The sequence below is a fragment of the Haliotis rubra genome, unplaced genomic scaffold, assembly GCF_003918875.1.
Source record: "Haliotis rubra isolate DU_JTF1 unplaced genomic scaffold, ASM391887v1 Scf57, whole genome shotgun sequence".
Classification (NCBI taxonomy): domain Eukaryota; kingdom Metazoa; phylum Mollusca; class Gastropoda; order Lepetellida; family Haliotidae; genus Haliotis; species Haliotis rubra.
The window spans coordinates 1773609-1796296 of NW_025767268.1; the positions used below are offsets into that span (position 1 = coordinate 1773609).

A 22688-nucleotide genomic window follows, 5' to 3' on the forward strand; every position below is an offset into this window, starting at 1 on the left:
ATGACATTGCTGTCCAGTGTTGGTGGACTATGAGGGGAAGAAGATGAAACGTGACTGCAAACTCAATATGGAAACATGACATTTTGCATTATTCTTATTGTCATAAAAACTGCTCTGTGTATCAATCAAAGACGGTTTTGTGAAAGCAACTTGTGTTGCTGGTCGTTGTGTTTGCATGGGTAGCTGTAATTACTTCTAAGTGGGGGATGCGTGCTTTCAGGGCATGTTAGAGGTCCTCGTGTGGCTCAACCATATATTGACGTTCTTGTGGGGTTCTTGTTTCGAGATTGAATCGTATGTCATGTAGTGTTGTTTGGGGATTGAATCATATCTCATGTAGTGTTGTGTGGGTATTGAATCATATGTCATGTAGTGTTGTGTGGGTATTGAATCATATGTCATGTAGTGTTGTGTGGGGATTGAATGGTATGTCATGCATAGTTCTTGTGTAGGAATAGAATCATATGTCATGTAGTGTTGTGTCGCGATTATTGAATCGTATGTCATGTAGTGTTGTGTGGGGATTGAATCGTATGTCATGTAGTGTTGTGTGGGGATTGAGTGGTATGTCATGCATAGTTCTTGTGTAGGAAGTGAATCATATGTCATGTAGTGTTGTGTGGGGATTGAATGGTATGTCATGCATAGTTCTTGTGTAGGAATTGAATCATATGTCATGTAGTGTTGTGTCGAGATTGAATCATATGTCATGTAGTGTTGTGTGGGGATTGAATCATATGTCATGTATAGTTCTTTTGTAGGGATTGAATCATATGTCATGTCATGTAGTGTTGTTGACTCCATATGTCATGCATAGTTCTTTTGTAGGGATTGACTCATATGTCATGTATAGTTCTTTATGTCATGTAGTGTTGTGTGGGATTGAATCATATGTCATGTAGTGTTGTGTGGATGTTGAATCATGTGTGTAGTGTTGTGTGGAGATTGAATTATATGTCAGGTAGTGTTGTGTGGGGATTGAATCTTATGTCATGTAGTGTTGTGTGGGGATTGAATCATATGTCATGTAGTGTTGTGTGGGGATTGAATTATATGTCATGTAGTGTTGTGTGGGGATTGAATGGTATGTCTTTTAGTGTTGTGTGGAGATTGAATGGTATGTCATGTAGTGTTGTGTGGAGATTTCATCATGTGTCATGTAGTGTTGTATGGGGATTGAATGGTATGTCATGTAGTGTTGTGTGGAGATTGAATCATGTGTCATGTAGTGTTGTGTGGAGATTTCATCATGTGTCATGTAGTGTTGTGTTGGGATTGTGTTGAAGAACATTGTCAGAACAGCACAACACATTCAGTGTTGATATGTATAGAAAGATCCTTCTGAGTAATTCAAAATTTGTTTGGGATGTAACACTGTACAGACCTTATACAGCCAAAACTGTGAGTCAGGCCCATGGTGTCATGTATCCTGCTGTCTTTGTCCTTGACATGTTCTCGAAACAAACTTAGAAAACAACATGTCCTTTTCATTTTGTAATTATCATATGATCATTGTATACTACCCATCAAAAGTTTAGACTCACTGAAAGCATTCACTATATGTTATGTATATATATGTGGTTACATCGAAGATGAATTTCTCCACTAACTTAGGGGAACCAACTGCAAACCATATCCAGATGAACTGCACGAGGATCATGCATCAAATTGCTGAAAAGCACATGCAAATATCCTGCATGTGAACAGCTGCGTTTTGGTGTAAAGTTTTGTTAGGAATTCGCCAATTTTCACTGAGTTTCATCATTTATTGAACCCATTACAATAATCTTTTCAATGTTATGAATTTGTTTTACAATACATCAGTTCATGTGTAAACAGTACTTTTAAACAGTATGGAATATTTTGCAAAATCTAGTTTAAAATAGTTGACTGAAGTAAGTGGCTACATTTACACTAGTGAGTCTAAACTTTTGATGGGTAGTATGATAAAGAACAGATTCTAGTAATTGTTGGGGAGTCAAGGTTATTTACAGATTGATTAGACTTTGCCTGTCTGTCTGGTATGTGTGTAAACATAATGGCTCCCTAAGCAGTGACTAGACTCTGTCTTTCAGTAAGTAGCAGTTTGTCAATTCAAGTGGGAAACAATAAACAGTTCATATTAGGGGGAACTTTGAAAATAATAGACTCTGTCTCAGACAGATGGAATCTGACATTCATGTGTAACCGAATATGGTTGGAAGTCAATCAATGGCAGAACTGAAAAGTCACAAGTAAATCCCTATATTGAATTTCAATTTTCAAAACCAATTCTATGAATGATATTGTTTAAATCCTGTCCATCCACATGATCTCATTGTTGTGTTTGGACAGAGGCGTTAAAATGTGTAATATATTTAATTAAAAATGATCAGTTTTGTGTGAAAAGTGATTTTGATATATGAAACAGACCAGAAACAATATCAATGAAAGAATTGATGGTAATTTTGATGAGATGGTTCGTTGTTTTTGAACGCTTTTAACATGTGTGATCAACCGAAGATTTCAGATAGTGTGTGATGTTGACACAGTTTCCTCAATCTGGAAAAACATTGATGCCACTTCCAATTACTTCATGATTTGATTATTCACACATATCAAATTTGTCTCTGTGTGTAAAGAGTGCACAGTAATGATCCCAGATGGAGATGAACAATGTGTACAGTTCACCCAGCCCAGGATGGCTATGACACTGATAATGTTTCCCTCACAACACCCTGTCCTCGCACGCAGCAGGAGCTGTAGTTTTTAGCTTCTGTGAGCCTTGTCAATATTATTACAGTCTTACACCTGTAAAACAACCAAACATGGATTAAGGCAAAAAAATCCACAGCCAGTCCATATTTTTAACCCCTGTGAAAGGCAGTGGTTTCCCATGGAGCTCCTAATGATTTGTAAATACAAGTTGTGTTATGACAGGTGCCGAGGGTGTGGGAGGGTGTTTGTCCATCAATAAACCTTACACTCACTCTAGACGTATAAAGGTCATAATATATTATGCATTAATGAGAACTAGTTTCATTGGAAATAACACTTTCCTGATCAGTGTCCCTAAGTTCCTGAATTGGTTGAGCCACTTTGATTAATTAATTAATAAGATGATGCAAAATAATATTTAGATATTGTAGGGACACACGTATGTGTGTGATTGTTTTATTTCTCCATCTAAGTTTTTCATGAAGGCATATCATCAAGAATAACTTTATCTCTTTATTGTAAGTAGTTGTCAGACATCAGTATCAGGCTTAATGTGTTGTAATGGTATAGGATTTCATTACTCATTGTTAGTATATTCTTTGAAGTTTGAGTCAGTTATGTTTGTGAAAGTACCTGAAAGCATGTATCAATTTGAAACTCTTTTGAGAAAGTTTCTCACAGAATCATGCAGTGTGTAAGTGAACAAGTTGTATGATATTGCACATATATATCATCATCATGAGTTAAACAATAAACAAATTGCCTGTCAGTAAGTTGTTGTAAATTTCTCGATTATGCCTAATGCCTTAGTTCAATTTGTGATGTGCTTCCAGTGTGTAGAGCCAGTGTCTGGTTGTAATATTACCAGCGTAATATTGAATGTGGCCTGAAAGATCACTCACTCACTCACTCACTCACTCACTCACTCACTCACTCACTCACTCACTCACTCACTCACTCACTCACTCACTCACTCACTCACTCACTCACACACACACACACACACACACACACACACACACACTCACTCACTCACTCACCCAGACCATAAGTTACAGACCACTGTGGAATTGCTGAATATTGGTTGTAAATGGCACCCACTCACTCACTCATTCACTTTTAGTTGCAGGTCTACATGATATTACTGAATTATATATATATAGACCATTCTCTAACTCACTGTTCTCAATATCTATGGTCAAGCTAGCCCAGGATTCTTCAGCCAACTCAATGTAGATGACCAGAGCTGCATGGTATCAGAATACAAACCAGTGTCCTATAATACGCGCATTCAGCCATGCCAACAGATGTTATTGAGATTTTATATGTTATTGGATATACAAAAAAATTAATATTCAGCTAACTGTATTTTCTACAATTTGCACATTTACTAAACCTAAATTCCCGCCATGCGCCATATGTGAAGCCAATTTCTGGTGTCCCGGTCATATTGCTAGAATATTGCTAAAAGCAGTGTAAAACTATATTCGCGCACTGGTATATGTAAGACAAGCTTGTACGGTGATCTGTCCATGTATTCAGAGTTCATCATTAGTAGGGGCAGTGGGGTAGCCTAGTGGTTAAAGCATTCGCTCGTCATGACAAAGGTGTGGGTTAATTTCCCCCACATGGGCACAATATGTGTAGCCCACTTCTGGTGTCCCTTGCTGTGATATTGCTGGAATATTGCTAAAGCGGCATAAAACTAAACTCACTCACTCACTCACATGAGTATGACACATCGCTCTATATATTCTGTTCAAAGGACACACGTAGCCATGTTGTGTTGGGGCTGGTATTGTGTCAACTGGGTTGTGTCCACTGGGTTAGTGAAAATCCTGTGATCATATCCAGGCCAACCAAAGAAAACTTTTCCACTGTGCAGAAAAGCCCACATTAATTGTGGAAATAGCAACATAAACATAATACCTCACTACTGAAACAGTAAAAAATGGCAACTAAAAATTGCTAAAACTGGTTAAAAAATGAAGAGCCTGCAACTTCGATTTTACGCATGCGCACATGGAGGAGGAAGTCTTGACCGCATGTTGACATTTTCCAGCTTGAACAAACATTACATCCACTTTTTATGGTATTTCTGTTGTGTTATTTGGCATTTATCATCATGATACTTGTGTGCACACTTTAGGTTACTTTCCATTCGTATGAAATGATTGACAGCAAGTATTTCGACATGTTCAATACTTTTTCTACGCGAGGCGAAATTTGAAAGAAGCTCGGATCGTAATGCACATGCGCAGTAGAGGTCAAAGTTCGCTGATACAAAAATGTTGCAGTTTCATAGTCTTTTGTTGCCGTTTTTACTGTTTCAGTAGCGAGGTATTATGTTTATGTTGCTATTTCCACGATTAATGTGGGCTTTTCTGTGTTTTTCTGCACAGTGGGAAAGTTTTCTTTGGCAGGCCTGATATCACGCTCACCTCCTTTCTTCACGTGACTGGGCGGTGGGGTAGCCTAGTGGTTAAAGTGTTCGCTCGTCACGCCGAAGGCCTGGGTGCGATTCCCCACATGGGTACAATGAGTGAAGCCGATTTCTGGTGTCCCCTGCCGTGATATTGCTGGAATATTGCTAAAAGCGGCGTAAAACAAAACTCACTCATTCACTCTTCACGTGACTATGGTGACGTGCCATAATGTGATGGAAATATATCCCAAGAAGCATCATACCCATGTCACTTTTGTCTCTGAGATAATCTGTAATCTGTAATCAAGCAAGAGTGATTCTGGATCATATCAATATTGCTTCATCTAAATTTTTCCCCTCAGAAATTATGGGTTGCAATCGTTCCCCAGCGACCTACGACGCATGTGTAAGAAGGAAATAAAAATGGATCGGGAGTCCAGACACAGTGACTTGGATGATTGTGTGTCATGGTATCCGCATGATGCGAATCACTGCTCATAATACTGATCACTGATTTGTTTGGTCCTGGCTTGATTATTCACTGTACCATGCAGTACCATGAATACCTGCACAATTGCTGGTGTGGTGCAAAGCACTATATACTCTCTTACTTTTATACAGCTGTAATATTACTGAACATGGCATTCAATTAAATGATGAACACATGCATCTATATGCTTTAGATAAAAATGAGAAGACCGCCTTCGTGGTTTAGTCAGGTTTAGCCCGGAGAGCGGAAGGTCGCGGTTTCGATCCCTGACCGCATCACACCAAAAGACGTTAAGATATGGTACTTGTTGGTCCCTGCCTGACGCTAGGCATTATTAGGTACAACAAGGACTGGTCGGCTCGGAGTCAGTATAATGTGTCTGAGTGGGGTATTCATGCTTCACTGCGGCATGGTATCTCAGTGGGCTAGCACTATAAAGCCAGCTTCAGTCTGGGCTAGTACAAGCAGCCGCACATGACACATACTTTCATTTGCATTCAGTCATATGAGCGAAATATTCTCAAGCACGACGTTAAACCAAATTTCACCTCACCTCACCAAAAACGAGAAAAGAAAACAGTATTGCAAAATATACTTACTTACATCTACTTAGGCAAGAAAGAGGGATGCATTTCCGAATAACCTGACTCTCCCTTATTTGAGGTATTGATCACATTCTTGTAGAGGTGTGTGTTTGGCTTAATGGTCAGAGCGTTCCTGTCACCCCCAAAACCTGGGTTTGAGTCCCCATATGGGTACAATATGTGCAGCCCATTTCTGATAATATTGCTGGAATACTGCTAAAAGTAATAAAAAATACTCAAACATTCTTTCAGTTTTACTCTGTGTTAGAGTAAAGATGTGATGTATTAACTGAAGATATATATGTAAATAGGGTGCTCCTCAAGTTCTTTTTAGTGGTACAATCGCTACAATTTACGCTAGCACTTCTGAGCTGACAAAATGGCAGCCAACCTGCCCTCTTTTGTCTAAACTGAAACAACATTTTAAGGGTGCTTTTTTTTATGCTTGTTGTTGATGTCCTGTGAGAATTGACTTCTTGTGACAATGTTTCATATTTGACCTGTGTACTTCTGAAGTCCTTGTGCACTGTCTGATTAGACAAGATCTCGATGTCAGTGTTCTAACTGATCATCAATGTTGACCAGATGGTCAGTGATACTCTTCTCGATGACTGTGTTTGTTGTTGCCGAGTAAAGTAGATCTTTAAGTTTTTGTTTTCAGTCATTTCAAAGTGAGGTCGGCCTATCAGAGGAATATTTTTTATACTCTTTATACCTCTTTAGAATGTCTTTCATATGTGCAACACTTTCAGACATTAATGATAGAAGCTTTCCCATTTCTTTTAACATGAAAATATTCACGTCATCTTAAAGAGATAGTTTAGTCAGTATGATACTTTGTGCTGATGATATAACAACAAAATTGGCATTGTCCAAAGTATTAATTCCCACCTTATTTCAGTTAATGGTTGGCACAGCAGATGTTATAAATTGTTGCTGTGACCTGTTAGACCATATTGGATTGATTACTTGTATAATAATACATATATTTTTCAAAATGAGTTTATGAGAGGCAGGTGTTTTGGGATGACATGGTGTTTTTGTCAAAAACTGAAGTTGTAGTTGGATATGCCTAATGGGAATTCTGGGCTATAAGAGGTCTTTTGGACCCCATGATACTTAGATGTTTGATTGGCATTTTAGAAGATGCTATTTGATGAACATAGAGACTGTTCAGGTTGTTTCAGGGCCTGTTCTGAATATGTGATAAGAATGTGATCAATACCATCAAATAAGGGAGAGTCAGGTAATTGGAAAAACATCCCTCTTTCGTGCCTAAGTAGATGATAAGTATATTGTGCAATACTGTTTTATTTTCTCTTTTTTGATTTTTTTGACTTTTAGTTCTACCTGATGATGGGGCCAGAACAAGCCCTGAAATGTTGTACCAAACAATAAACAGAAGATGAAACCCAGAAAAGTCTCTATGCCCATGATACTTGTTTTTTGTTTGTTTGTTTGGTTGGTTGTGTTTGTGAGTAATATTTCAACCAAATCTGGACCAGACGATTCAGTGAAGATCAGACCATAATGACCAGCCAATCTATTTGGTAGCTTACAACCAGCTTAGATTGCTGGTGATCTGGTCTACCGCTGAATCCCCAAGCTTGTTGTTAGAGCCAACTAAAATAGATACTTCATGTTGCAAACATTCAAGTGATGATGGTAAAAGGGCAATTATCATGTTTTATTTTAGAAGTTAAGGTTTGTGCAAATGAAACTTTTGTTATAGTTATCCTTCTGTGGCAAAAACAACAACTATTGGTAATATTAGAGTTCATATTCCTTCTTTGGAATAAGCTAGTCAGTCCTTCGGGTCTTTCGGGTCCTACTGGAAAGAGCTAGAATATTCATCTGTATGGAAAAGCTCGTCTTCCAGTATGTAAACAAACCAGGTATTCTTTCTGTGGGTAAGAGCCAGGTATTCCTTCTGTACGAAGAGCCAGGCATTTCTTCTGTCAGAGCCAGATATTCTTACTATGTATTCATTCTGTGTCAAGAGTCAGGTATTCCTTCTGTAGCAAGAGCCAGGTATTCCTTCTGTAGCAAGAGCCAGGTATTTCTTCTGTCAGAGCCATATATTCTCACTATGTCAAGAGCCATTTATTCCTTCTGTGTTAAGAGCCAGGTATTCCTTCTGTATCAAAAGAGCCAGGTATTCCTTCTGTGACAAGGGCCAGGTATTGCTTCTGTGACAAGAGCCAGATATTCCTTCTGTGTCAAGATCCAGGTACTCCTTCTGTGACAAGAGTTGGGTATTCCTTCTGTGTCAAGTATTCCTTCTGTGTCAAGAGCCAGGTATTCCTTCTGTGTCAAGAGTGAGGCATTCCTTCTGTGACAAGTATTCCTTCTGTGTCAAGAGCCAGGTATTCCTTCTGTGACAAGAGCTGGGTATTCCTTCTGTGTCAAGAGCCAGGTATTCCTTCTGTGTCAAGAGCCAGGTATTCCTTCTGTGACAAGTATTCCTTCTGTGTCAAGAGCCAGGTATTCCTTCTGTGACAAGACAAGTATTCGCTCTGTGACAAGAGCCAGGTATTCCTTCTGTATCAAAAAGAGCCTTCTTCTGTGACAAGAGTCAGGTACTCCTTCTGTGACAAGAGTTGGGTATTCCTTCTGTGACAAGAGCTGGGTATTCCTTCTGTGTCAAGAGCCGGGTATTCCTTCTGTGTCAAGTGCCAGATATTCCTTCTGTATCAAAAGTGCCAGGTATTCCTTCTGTATCAAAAGAGACAGGTATTCCTTCTGTGACAAGAGCCAGATATTCCTTCTGTAGCAAGAGCCAGGTATTCTTTCTGTAGCAAGAGCCAGGTATTCCTTCTGTGACAAGAGCCAGGTATTCCTTCTGTGACAAAAGCCGGGTATTCCTTCTGTGGCAAGTATTCCTTCTGTGACAAGAGCCAGGTATTCCTTTTGTGATAAGAGCCGGGTATTCCGTTTGTGACAAGTATTCCTTCTGTGTCAAGAGCCAGATATTCCTTCTGTGTCAAGAGCCAGATATTCCTTCTGTATCAAAAGAGCCAGATATTCCTTCTGTGACAAGAGCCAGATATTCCTTCTGTAGCAAGAGTCAGGTATTCCTTCTGTAGCAAGAGCCAGGTATTCATTCTGTATCAAAAGAATCAGGTATTCCTTCTGTATCAAAAGAGAGCCAGGTATTCCTTCTGTGACAAGAGCCAGGTATTCCTTCAAGAACCCACGGGGTATTTGCCCAACGCGTAATACTGGTCTGTCTGTGGTAAGGGTTGATACGCTTCCCCGCCCAGAGAGGCAGGTGTGCTGAACCAGGCGAAGGAGGGGCTGAGATTGTTGGGCCCGCTAGTCATCCACTGTCATCACAATGCTCTCCGTCTCGGCTCATTGTCAGGCACGTGCGTGTGCAACTTGGGGCGTTTAAACTGACTTTTCATAACGTAATCCTCACCTCAAACACCCTGTGTATGTGCGTCTCTTTTACACGTCATTATTCTCACCCGTCCTGTGGGAATAGGTTACATCAGGAGCGTTTAAAAAATCTCTGTCTCATCAAGTCAAGACTTTCTTAGGAAGAAGTGGAAGTTGACTGACTTACATCACAGTGTTACAGTGAAGAGGATCGGGAACATTTAGTGAACAATTAATTGTTTGATCATTGTCTGTCGCGACTCTTATCCGTGAGTGACATAACGAGCTATTATGGAATACAGAACTGATCATGTGATCTGGTCTGAAACTTGGCAGCTGATGTCTGTCTAATTGCAAGTTATTTTACATTGTCATTGACACAAACCTCACCAGGATGACGACAGCAGGTTACCGAGGTTCTGCCTCTTCGGTGGATTGTATGCCCTTGTACAGCTCTTATGTCTTGAAGGTAGGTTCGCACAAGGCACTTGATCATCACTTTAAGGTTCATTATTTTCATGGAGCCATTATCGTGTCCGAGTTAATCCCAGGAAGCTGTTGTGTTGAGGTTCTGTTGACATTGATTCCTGTGACGCTGTCAACTGCTTGTTTAGCCGTCACATTTTCAGTACTTAAGTTTCGACAGTTCTTATTCAGAATTAAGACATTAAGATAAGACAGTTGTTCTCTTCCGATTGCATTTATGAAATCCGTTTCAATCCTTACAGATACCAGGAATATATTTTCATGTACAATTTAGATGAATTTGAAATTGTGATTATAAAGGAGTTGCATTTTAGAAACTGAACAGGGACTAAGTATTGTCACACAGTGGAGATGGAGCATTGACATGTTGATTTTAAGAACTATCTATTTTCCATGCCTGTTCTACATTCATAATGACATGAATCTTTGCTCTCTGTGGTTTTAATTGGACAAATGTTTATTATCCATGTCATTAATGAAAATTATTAACACCAACTTTGTTGTTTTTTGTATTTATTCTGATAAAATAGGCAGTAAGTGAAAAAGGTTTAGATTTCTGAGACCTCTAATTATCTAACTGTGAGTACAACTGAAGTTTTTGGATGTTTCATCTCACATTTCTAGCTGTTTGATAGTTTGCAGCACCTGCAGTAGTATAACAAAGAATACCGGACTGATGAGAGGGTGTATTAAAGGGGAAATGATTTGTAAAATAGCTTTTGAATCACATTTATTTTATTAAAAAATTAAATGAAAAATAATAATTGGCATCATTATTAAAAATCTATTGATTAGTTACCTGTATGGTTAGAAACTAATGGTATTTCATTTATAGTTGCAGCAAACTTTAAAAATTAATTTATTTCAGCATTTATGTTTGATTTTTACTGTGAAATATGTTTGTAATTCAGTTTTTAAGTATGCTGATCTTCGGGAGACAATAAACCAGCCAGTGTTGGAATAGGGTTTAGCTATTATGCCACAAGCTCTTCTAAGAAGTATTTTTGTATCCAACAATAGATTCCAACAGCTGTAAAATTTGTGAAGGTGTTTAAGTTGCACTCAAACTTCATTTCATTGTACCTCGAATATGTTAATCACAAAAGATTTTCCGTGTAAATGAAACTTTAGACAATTTTATTTTTGTGTGAGTTTTGATGTCTTCATATGGATCTTTTTGTACATAAATGTAATACTTTTTTCAGTGTTTTCTTTTTACATTCCTAGATCTTTGCTTTTGTGTTTATATTTGTGGGTACAACCGATTGTGGATGGCATGTCTTTATGATCCCGTTGTTTGTGACTGAGTGGAGGTTACATTCATCGCTTCATGAACGCTTGGTATCATCCCTGAATAATTAGTAATAGATACACACATTAGCATATTGTTTTAATGCTACATCATACTCTCCTGTCAGCAGAGATTGTTTTGAAAAGTTAGTGAAAAGGGTTTTGTCAGTTGTATTTTTCAGTATCAACTTCAAGATTGAAAACGTTTGCAATTTGTAAAAGTGATTTTGCAATTGTTTCAATGATTCCTCATTTACTATTCCATTTGACAGTAATATTGTGGATGTTGTTTTCTGAACAGTTTCCCTATACTAGCATAGAATCATATATAATTTATTGATTTATGACTGGAAAGTAATTATGTTTGATATTAACTGTTTAATTAAATGTTTCACCATTATTAAATCTACACATTTGTGAACATAAACATTCTTGACAGTTAAGGAAATAGAAATTCAGAAGATCAAAGCATTATAAAAACGCATGCCATGTTGAATACACCCAATATTTGTAGTTAAAGTTAGTTTTTTCGTCTGTCTGATGATAACCAAGTCAGCTAAACTAACCACCAAATCCCATTAGTTGTCTCATATGACAAGCTTGGGTTGCTCAAGACCAATTTTAACACAGTATCTTCACGACAGTCTGACGGCTTATGGTTAGTTTTTTTAAGTAGGCATCAGAAATGACACATCGCAGGGGACAATGTTATAAGCTCATTGTTGTAGTGCTTCATTAATGCTAAAAGTAGGATAAAACAGTTTCACTGTTATTTATTAGAATCTGAGAACAATTAAATGTGGATTTAAACAGATTCACTCACTCACGAATTGATAGTGAAAAATGGACAAGTTACAACAGTACTGAGCTGTAAACCTGAGGTGGTCTCCCTTAATACTTCGTATTGAAAATCTAAACCAGTCATGTGGGAAACGGCATCTTAGATTCATGATTAATCCCTAAAAAGTACAATTTGAAATTTATTGAAATGAATGTTAAATGGTAGGAATTAATCCTTTGATCATAGTAATGCAAATAAATATTTTCACCATTATAGACAGATATTTACAGACAGTGGTTTTATAGGGGAAATTTCTGTATTGCATTAATTAACAATTTATTTTGTTTTGCTTTGTTAGCTCCAGAAGGAAACGATAGGATTAGTAATAAAATGTTCTTGTGATGAATGCACATGGTACATTACTCCAGGAAAAAATGAACCCCAAACAAATTTTCTGCTTTGTAAACTTGTGCCAGACCTTTTGGTGAGGGACAATTTTTTTCATCCTTAGTCCGTGATTTATAGGCTATTTGCTTCTTATTAACAAAACATCAAAGAATTGGTGGCCCAATAAATGTGATTCTTGCATGCAGACCTTGCTTTAATACATTCAGGGTGAGATAGTCTCATTTGTTTATTGATTAGCTTGATTTTGTTCAAATTACTTTGAAACAAATCAATCAGAATCTGTCTTTTTAGATAACTTCATCAAATCATTTTCATGTTTAATTATTTATGGGTGTCTTCAAACAATCCTGCAGATAGATTTTAGATAAGATTAAATAATCTCAAGTGAGAAAAATAATTTGTTTCTTCAGTTTGAGTTGTTTGGTGTTTTGACCAGTGATGGATTAACATGAGATGTGTGGCAGGCCAGGCAACGTCATGGAAACAGGTGCTTTGTCAAGCCTTGATGGGAGATATCATGCCTAATTCAGGGGAAAGGAGATATCATGATGTCTATATATATGTTTCTCTTGTACAAGACGGTACAAGGCTGGTTCATTAGCCTCTGGCACAGAAAGACATCCCAGAGGCGTGCTAGTGGTCTCCTGATTGTGGGCTTGATTACCTGATTTGCTCTGATTATGACTGTTTGTTTGTCCAGATGATCATTGGGCTTGTGGATATTTTTACTAAAGTTGTCAGTGTCTAAGGCCGGCATCACTTTGGTCATCTCTCCTGCATGTATGCCATGATATATCTGGTGTACTTTTCAAAGCAGTGATAAACTCATTCATTCTAAAATTTTGAAGGCAGTGTTTCTGAGTGCAACATAATGCCATAGACAACAGCTAATTAGATAAATTATACAACCATGGAACATATTGGCCTGTACAACAGTGTAACCAAATAGTATGCAACAATGTAGCATACATATACAACACTGTATGATATGGGCATGTACAACACTTAATTATATGATATTCATGTACAACACTCTGTGATATGGACATGTACAGCATTGTGTGATATGGACATGTACAACACTGTTTGATATAGACATGTACAACACTGTTTGATATAGACATGTACAACACTGTGTGATATGGACATGTACAACACTGTGTGCACATGATATGGGCATGTACAACACTGTATGATATGGACATAAACAACATTGTATGATATGGACATGTACAACACTGTTTGATATGGACATGTACAACACTGTATGATAAGGACATGTACAATACTGTATGATATGGACATATACAACACTGTATGATATGGGCATTTACAACAGTGATATGAGCATGTACAACACTGTCTGATATGGACATGTACAACACTGTATGATATGGACATGTACAACACTGTATGATATGGGCATTTACAACAGTGATATGAGCATGTACAACACTGTGTGATATGGACATGTACAATACTGTATGATATGGACATATACAACACTGTATGATATGGGCATTTACAACAGTGATATGAGCATGTACAACACTGTGTGATATGGACATGTACAATACTGTATGATATGGACATATACAACACTGTATGATATGGGCATTTACAACAGTGATATGAGCATGTACAACACTGTATGATATGGACATGTACAACACTGTATGATATGGACATGTACAACGCTGTATGATATGGACATGTACAACACTGTATGATATGGACATATACAACACTGTATGATATGGACATGTACAACACTGTTTGATATGGACATGTACAACACTGTATGATATGGACATGTACAATACTGTATGATATGGACATATACAACACTGTATGATATGGGCATTTACAACAGTGATATGAGCATGTACAACACTGTATGATATGGACATGTACAACACTGTATGATATGGACATGTACAACACTGTATGATATGGACATGTACAACACTGTATGATCATGTACAACACTGTATGATATGGACATGTACAACACTGTATGATATGGACATACATGTACAACACTGTATGATATGGACATGTACAATATACACTGTATGATATGGACATGTACAACAGTGTATGATATGGATATGGACATGTACAATGACTGTATGATATGGACATATACAACACTGTATGATATGGGCATTTACAACAGTGATATGAGCATGTACAACACTGTCTGATATGGACATGTACAACACTGTATGATATGGACATGTACAACACTGTATGATATGGACATGTACAACACTGTATGATATGGACATGTACAACACTGTATGATATGGACATGTACAACACTGTATGATATGGACATGCACAACGCTGTATGATATGGACATGTACTGTATGATATGGACATGTACAACACTGTGATATGGACATGTACAACACTGTATGATATGGACATGTACAACACTGTATGATATGGACATGCACAAATGATATGGACATGCACAACGCAGCTGTATGATATGGACATGTACAACTGCTGTATGATATGGACAACACTGTATGATATGGACATGTACAACGCTGTATGATATGGACATGCACAACACTGTATGATATGGACATGCACAAGACTGTATGATATGGACATGTACAACGCTGTATGATATGGACATGTACAACGCTGTATGATATGGACATGCACAACACTGTATGATATGGACATGCACAACACTGTATGATATGGACATGCACAACACTGTATGATATGGACATGCACAACACTGTATGATATGGACATGTACAACGCTGTATGATATGGACATGTACAACACTGTATGATATGGACATGCACAACACTGTATGATATGGACATGTACAATGCTGTATGATATGGACATGTACAACGCTGTATGATATGGACATGTACAACACTGTATGATATGGACATGTACAACACTGTGATATGGACATGTACAACACTGTATGATATGGACATGTACAACACTGTATGTACATGATACGGGCATGTACAACACTGTATGATATGGACGTGTACAAGTTTACACAACCGATCAGTCTGCTAATTGTCTGACTCCAGGGTGTCTTAAACAGCAATATGGCTGAGGCATGAACAGTGCAGAAAAAACAAAAAGGAGCTTGGGTGGGGGTAGTGGTGAAGAAATCAGGTGTTATTTGCCATGCCACTTATCAACACAGATATCGATGGTCTTGGTCTAATCAAGGTTTGTTGCTTTAAATATTTAACTTGGCTGCGACAGCTCAGTGTTGAAGGAGAAGAGACAGACACAAACCATTTCATTAGCCAGTCCAGGATTAGCTGCCACAAAGGTTACATTTGATTGTGTCATTTCCTTTTTTATGTTTCATGGAGAATTTGCAGGGATCATAATATTAGCAATGAAATATTTCTTTAATGCTTTTGTGTAACGGAAAGCCATGAATATAACTTTCTGATGAAAACATGACCCTTACAAGTTGTCATTGGCAACCAAAAATCCTGTCGAAAGATACATTGTAAAATGGAAATGTGAAATTCAGTGATTCAAATCCTCGAAAAGAGGATTAACAAATGGTGATGACTAGTTTTGAGGGTTTTTCTGGGATAAAAAGAAAAATATTTGTATATTATATGATGTTGTCTCCAGATAGGAGTTTTGACATTAGGTCACCACAATGGCTCTTGACGATTGAGATTTTGATGGATATTTCAATAAATGCTAAACGTAATCAGTATTAAAACACTGAAATGAAAGGTCCTAGTAAATGTCCTTTTGGTTATTGGAGGCCCTAAGAATTAATTACTATCGCAGCATGCTTCTAGGAGAGCAGTATTTCCAAGGGTGAATTAACATAGGCGGATCAAGAGGTGGGGTGCAGGGACGCTCAACCCCCCTTTTGTCCTGAAAGTTTATTAAATGACCAATGAAACTCTCGTGAAAATGAAGTGTGCACCCATCCTTTCTCAAAAGTGTGCACCCCCCACCCTCCCTCTCAAAAATCTGTAATTGGCCCTGATTAAAGGTGAGTTTGGTTTAACACCATCGTGAACAGTATTTCAGTTATGAAATATTTTGTCAGCTTGTCATGAACGAGCAAACCATAAGGTCCCTAGAACTCCTTAATTTCAAACTCTGAAGTATAATTGAGTTGAGCGTATAGCTGCTTTGAACAGTATTTCATGTTGGTGAAAGTCCTAAGTATTGCATATTTTAGATGTTTACCCCATTGTTATAGTACAGGTTAACCAGGAGTCATAGTCAGAGTGGAACTTTACTTTGAGTTTACAATGGTCGGTTTCAGGAATGTCTAAAGAAAAGTGATCTCACTCTTCTGATAAAATTCATATACTTTTTTGTTGATATGTTTGGAACTTGTTCTTGAAAGACCTTTGACATTTTTCTTTCCTCTCAGACTTTCACTATAAATACATTTGTGATATTTGAATGCTTAAATTTGCAGTATGTCTCACATTTTTCTTTGTGACAATAAAATTTTAACCAACTATATTATCAGTCAAATCTACAGGAGATACGATCTCTATGCCTGAAAATGAGACTAGATGTGCCCACTGGAAGCAACATAACATGAGCTGCATGAAGATATCATATCGTAACTGATAATTAGTTTTCAAGAACATATTGCAGCTATTATTTCTTCAGACAAAAATATATATAGTTGCTTCAGTTGCAAAGCTGCGGTATTTGAGTGGGTTGAACAGCTGACTTTGTGTGCTGGGATATGGTGCCTGGCTCTGTGGGTGTGGGTTTGAATCCAGGATGGGACTCAACCCAAGAAAAGTAGTAGAATTGCTACTTTAGGCCAGACCAATTTTATTTCTTCTTTTATGGATCCACCGGTCATATTTTTTCAAGAATAAGAAAAAAAATAGAAGTTCATTTTCCCTTCTCATAAAATAAAATCCTAATGTTTTATCGGTCAAAAATGTAAATTTACAAGAAGAGTTTTTTTAGATTGTGTTTTGCCCCATATACACTTCATAAATTGCCAAAATTAAAATACTTTTAGTATTTATTTATTTATTTTATTTATTATTTTTTTTCCTCCTGCTTTTAGGCTTTCTGAGTACAAAAATTTGTAAAGCAAGAAATAAAATTGGTCTGGCCTTACTGAGAAAGTGCAATACCAAAACATGTGTTACATGCTTCAGCGACAGTGATATGTAGGATCTGAAGGATTAAAACAGTGTAGAAGTTTTGTACTGGCTCTTCACATTGTCAGTAAATCATAACCTTTTCTTCAAGATACCAGATAAATTTGTCTGACGATAGGATTGTGTTTTTAAACTCTTAACAAGGAAAGTATACTCTGTCTGTGAAATGCTATGTTTTGCAAAGAGAACTTAAACCATAATGCCTGTATGATTGACTTTTAGTGGAAAAAGAGTACCGGTACTACTTTCAGCCCAACAGGTCTTTATGTTATATGTAATGTAATAGTTTCTGTACAACTAGTTATCATACTGGGTCTAGTGGTGATGCAGCAGGATGTGAAGTATCAGTTGTCATGGAGACACTCCCTCACTCACACCAGACAGACACTCCTCCCTGACATGAGACATGTAAATATATAGGCAATTCTCGAACCTCTCCAGAGGGGTATGTGGAGGAGGAGGTAAATGGATAATACACATCTTTAATCAGGAATCTAGATAACAGTGTCCTGAACTTGGTTAAAGGAATGACTGGACTTTGGTATAACAGACTATCATGTTTACTCTGTCCATGGTAGTTAGTTTCATGACCGCTATCATCTATACTCATATTTGTTCTACTGAAGAAAGCATTGATGTTAACTTGATTTTCTGAAGTCTTTTTGGTGAAGTTGGACAGAGACTTGAAAACATTAAATTATGACAGTGAGTGTAGATTGAACAGAAAGGTTTTGATGTTATAACCCCCAAAATTAATTTATACCAGTGGAAGAGGTATCTGAGTCATAGAGGAGAAATTTGAGTGATGGGAAGTGATGGGAAGAGCTATTTTGGCATGAAAAAATATATTGTGGGATGTGGTATAGAAATATTTGAGAATGGGGCAGATTTGAATCTTGAAAAATGATATTTGTGTCATGAATGAGAGCTCTTCTAAATAATAATGAGATATTTTTTAAACTGGATAAATATATCGAGGATGACAGATATTTCAGGCAAGAATGAGAAATATTTGAGCATACTTTCAATACAAATGGAGAGTTTGATGCAGGCAATTAATTACTTGTTTCTATGGTATAGTTTTCTATTCTTGTGTTCTACCCACGTCAGCACCTTAATGAGATGCTCAGATCATGTAGATAAGCCAGAAACAAACCCAGCCAACATCACCCTCAACAACCAGAAACTGTATCAGGCTGCTCATCAGTTGAGGATCTACCTTAGACTTGTCCAATTTCTATGTTGGATCATGTAGATAGGCGAGAAACAAGCCCAGCCAACATCACCCTCAACAACCAGAAACTGTATCAGGCTGCTCATCACTTGAGGATCTACCTTAGACTTGTCCAATTTCTATGTTGGATCATGTAGATAGGCGAGAAACAAACGCAGCCAACATCACCCTTAACAACCAGAAACTGTATCAGGCTGCTCATCACTTGAGGATCTACCTTAGACTTGTCCAATTTCCATGTTGGATCATGTAGATAGGCGAGAAACAAACCCAGCCAACATCTCCCTTAACAACCAGAAACTGTAACAGGCTGCTCATCACTTGAGGAGGATCTACCGTAGACTTGTTGTCCAATTTCCATGTTGGCTATCTTCTTGCATTTAAGATATTTGAAAGTTAGCCCCTGAATACAAGAAAATCACTTTGAAAGCTCTTCTGTCTTTTTATGAAACCCTCGGAGGGAATTAACGTGATAAAAAGTATAGAGTACTAATACATTATTTATTCAATCAATGATTGCTTTGCAGAAGTTAAATGAAAACTTGCTGTGGTAAAAGGTGGTTTTGAAGTTTTATGACATTTGGTCCTGAAAACAAATGAGGCTGTTTTTCTGGTTTAGATAAGAAATTCCCCCTTGATAAGAAAGTGTGAGGAATCCTTTTGCTGATTAAAGCTAGAATCTTTGGTGTTGAAAAACATGTGAACTTGACGGGGTGGGGGATGAGTTTGGAAACATAATTACATTTGTTGGACTTTGAAGAGGAACTTTCCTGGAAAAAATGTCAAGTTGATATCGATGCTGATTATACTTTAATTTTTGCAAATTACAGAATGGGTTCGATATTACCAATTCTTATTTTGGAGAGTGACTTTTTGATGCTATTCCAGTTGATGTAATTGCAATGTCTGATGAGATTGCGGCAAGGATTTAGCGAAGTCAACAGAGTCTCTTTGTGAAGTTTGAGTGCTGTTCCTGTCACCTGGTAAAGACATTTTTCTCCAGTTATCCCTTTGTGTCGTCTGGTTATGGTGCGTGAGTCGGATTTAACCTTGATTTGAACAGTGTTCCATTCATGTGATTTTCACTGCTGTTGTGTCTTTATGGACAACTGAATATGTTTTGGCAGGTAATCCAGATTGTTTTCTGGCACTGATGGTTTGTGTTTTGAGAGGAGGCAAACCCAAACTGGTGCTTACTTAGACATTAACACTTCAGTGACCAAGACCAGATATGATGTAGACAAACTGGAAATCATAATCAGAACAAATGTGTATGATAGACGGATCATGATGCCATTCTTTATTTTTGGGGGAGATTCTAGTACTATGAGAGATTCTGGCACATTGTAGGAGATTCTGCTTGTACGAGAGTCTGACACATTTTGGGACATTCGGGTACATTGTGGGAGATTTTGCTTGTGAGAGAAGCGGGGTAGCCTGATGGTTAAAGTGCCTGCTTGTCATGATAGAGACCTGGGTTCCATTCTCCACATTGGTACAATGTGTGAAGAATATTTCCGGTGTTGTTGGAATATTGCTAAAGGGGATGTAAAACCATACTCACTCCCTCGCTCTTTCTGTTGAGGAAAGGCACAAGTTTAAATTTGCATTGTTGATGTTTCTGTACACAAACATGGCTACAAACCATTTGACACAACACGTTAAATAGGACATAGTTTCTGAAGTCACATTAGCGAGGGAAAAAACATCTTAATCATCATTTATTTTAAGAGAGACATGATAAAGGTATTATTACCCTTGAGTGTTCAACATCATAAATATAAATGAAGTAAGATGAATGTGTAATATGCTCATCAAAGGCCCAAATAATTAAATTTGAGGAAGTTGATTTCATTTGCCAAATGTGCATGCTGATGTGAAAATCACATTGCACCAGACAGCACATTGCACTGGTCCATGGATTTATACAGGTTGGAACCTATATGCATAAACTAGCTTAAATACGTTGTTGCTTGGTTGGTTTGTTGCTTAATGTCACAATCAGAAATATTCCAGCTATATGGCGGTGGTCTGTAAATAATCGAGTCTGCACCAGACGATCCAGTGATCAGGGGTGATGTGGTAGCCTAGTGGTTAAAGAGTTCGTTCGTCACACTGAAGACCGGGCTTCAATTCCCCAAATGGGTACAATGTGTGAAGCCCATTTCTGGTCGAAGCCATGATATTGCTGGGATATTGCTAAAAGCGGCGTAAAACTAAACTCACTCCAGTGATGAACATCATGAGCATCGTTCTACGCAATTGGGATACGATGTCATGTGTCAACAAATCCTCGATTCTGACCACCTGATCCCGTTACTGGCCTCTTATGATAAGCATGGGTTACTGAAGACCAATTCTAATTCAGATCTTCACGGGTTCTTCAATACGTAAAATGTTTTACCTCTGATGAGTGTGGACCCATGAAGGTCTGGGTTAGAATATTGATCTTCAGCAACCCATGCTTGTGGTAAGAGGCAACTAACGGGATCGGGCGGTCATCCTCGCTGACTTGTCATCGGTTCCAAATTGTGCAGATTGGTGCTCGTGCTGTTGATCACTGGATTGTCTGGTCCAGACTCGATTATTTACAGACCTCCGCCATATAGCTGGAATATTGCTGAGTGCGGCGTCAAACTAAACTCACTCACTCACTCACTCTGACTCTAGGTATTGAATGTGTTCAAAGACTGATGTTATGTCAGCAAATAAGGATAAGAAAGTTTTTTTTACATGCACTTGATGCATGTGGACATAAAAATTAGGTTGGTTGTTTTATCCAGCTAAATCAAGCACTTGCCAATAAAAACCTTACGGTCACTGAGGCTTGCATGTTTGAAACCCACAGGTGGGACATGGTTAGACAAATAATGAAATGGGCAAAATCATGCAATAGCCAAGCCATGTAATCAGTCACAAGGCTTCTACAGAAGACATTGCCCTTTGTTGCCAATTTACTTATTGTGAGTTGGTTCGTCAGGCATATTCCCAGGATAAGATGGTAAAGAAAAGTTTTATTTGTCAAACTTATCATTATAGTTAGGTTAGGCTACAATGAATATTAATTATCAGATTCTATATTAAATGCTTTCGGTCGTACTCGACATCCATAATTTGTCAAACTTATCATTAAAGTTAGGTTAGGCTACAATGAATATTAATTATCAGATTCTATTTTAAATGCTTTTGGTCATACTTGACATCCATAATTTGTCAAACTTATCATTATAGTTAGGTTAGGCTACAATGAATATTAATTATCAGATTCTATTTTAAATGCTTTTGGTCATACTTGACATCCATAATTTGTCAAACTTATCATTATAGTTAGGTTAGGCTACAATGAATATTAATTATCAGATTCTTTTTTAAATGCTTTCAGTCATACTCGACATCCATAATTTGTCAAACTTATCATTATAGTTAGGTTAGGCTACAATGAATATTAATTATCAGATTTTATATTAAATCAGATTCTTTTTTAAATGGTCATACACTTTCGACATCCATAATTTGTCAAACTTATCATTATAGTTAGGTTAGGCTACAATGAATATTAATTATCAGATTCTATATTAAATGCTTTCGGTCGTACTCGACATCCATAATTTGTCAAACTTATCATTATAGTTAGGTTAGGCTACAATGAATATTAATTATCAGATTCTTTTTTAAATGCTTTCAGTCATACTCGACATCCATAATTTGTCAAACTTATCATTATAGTTAGGTTAGGCTACAA

At 37.5% G+C, this 22688-nt stretch overlaps 1 protein-coding gene across 4 annotated transcripts in view; it reads left to right on the forward strand.

Moving 5' to 3' along the window:
• LOC124254264 (TOX high mobility group box family member 3-like) overlaps positions 1–22688 on the forward strand; it is a 145437-nt gene that overhangs the window by 45914 nt on the left and 76835 nt on the right. The window contains exon 1 of one of the 4 annotated variants that reach the window (XM_046688177.1): positions 9528–10046. The exons of 2 other annotated variants lie outside the window; for them this stretch is intronic. In XM_046688177.1, coding sequence (XP_046544133.1) covers positions 9972–10046 — 75 coding nt within the window. In that variant the 5' untranslated portion in view covers positions 9528–9971. Of the gene's footprint in view, positions 1–9527; positions 10047–22688 lie in introns of those variants that run through there. One more of the 4 variants, XM_046688176.1, reaches the window with a different exon arrangement.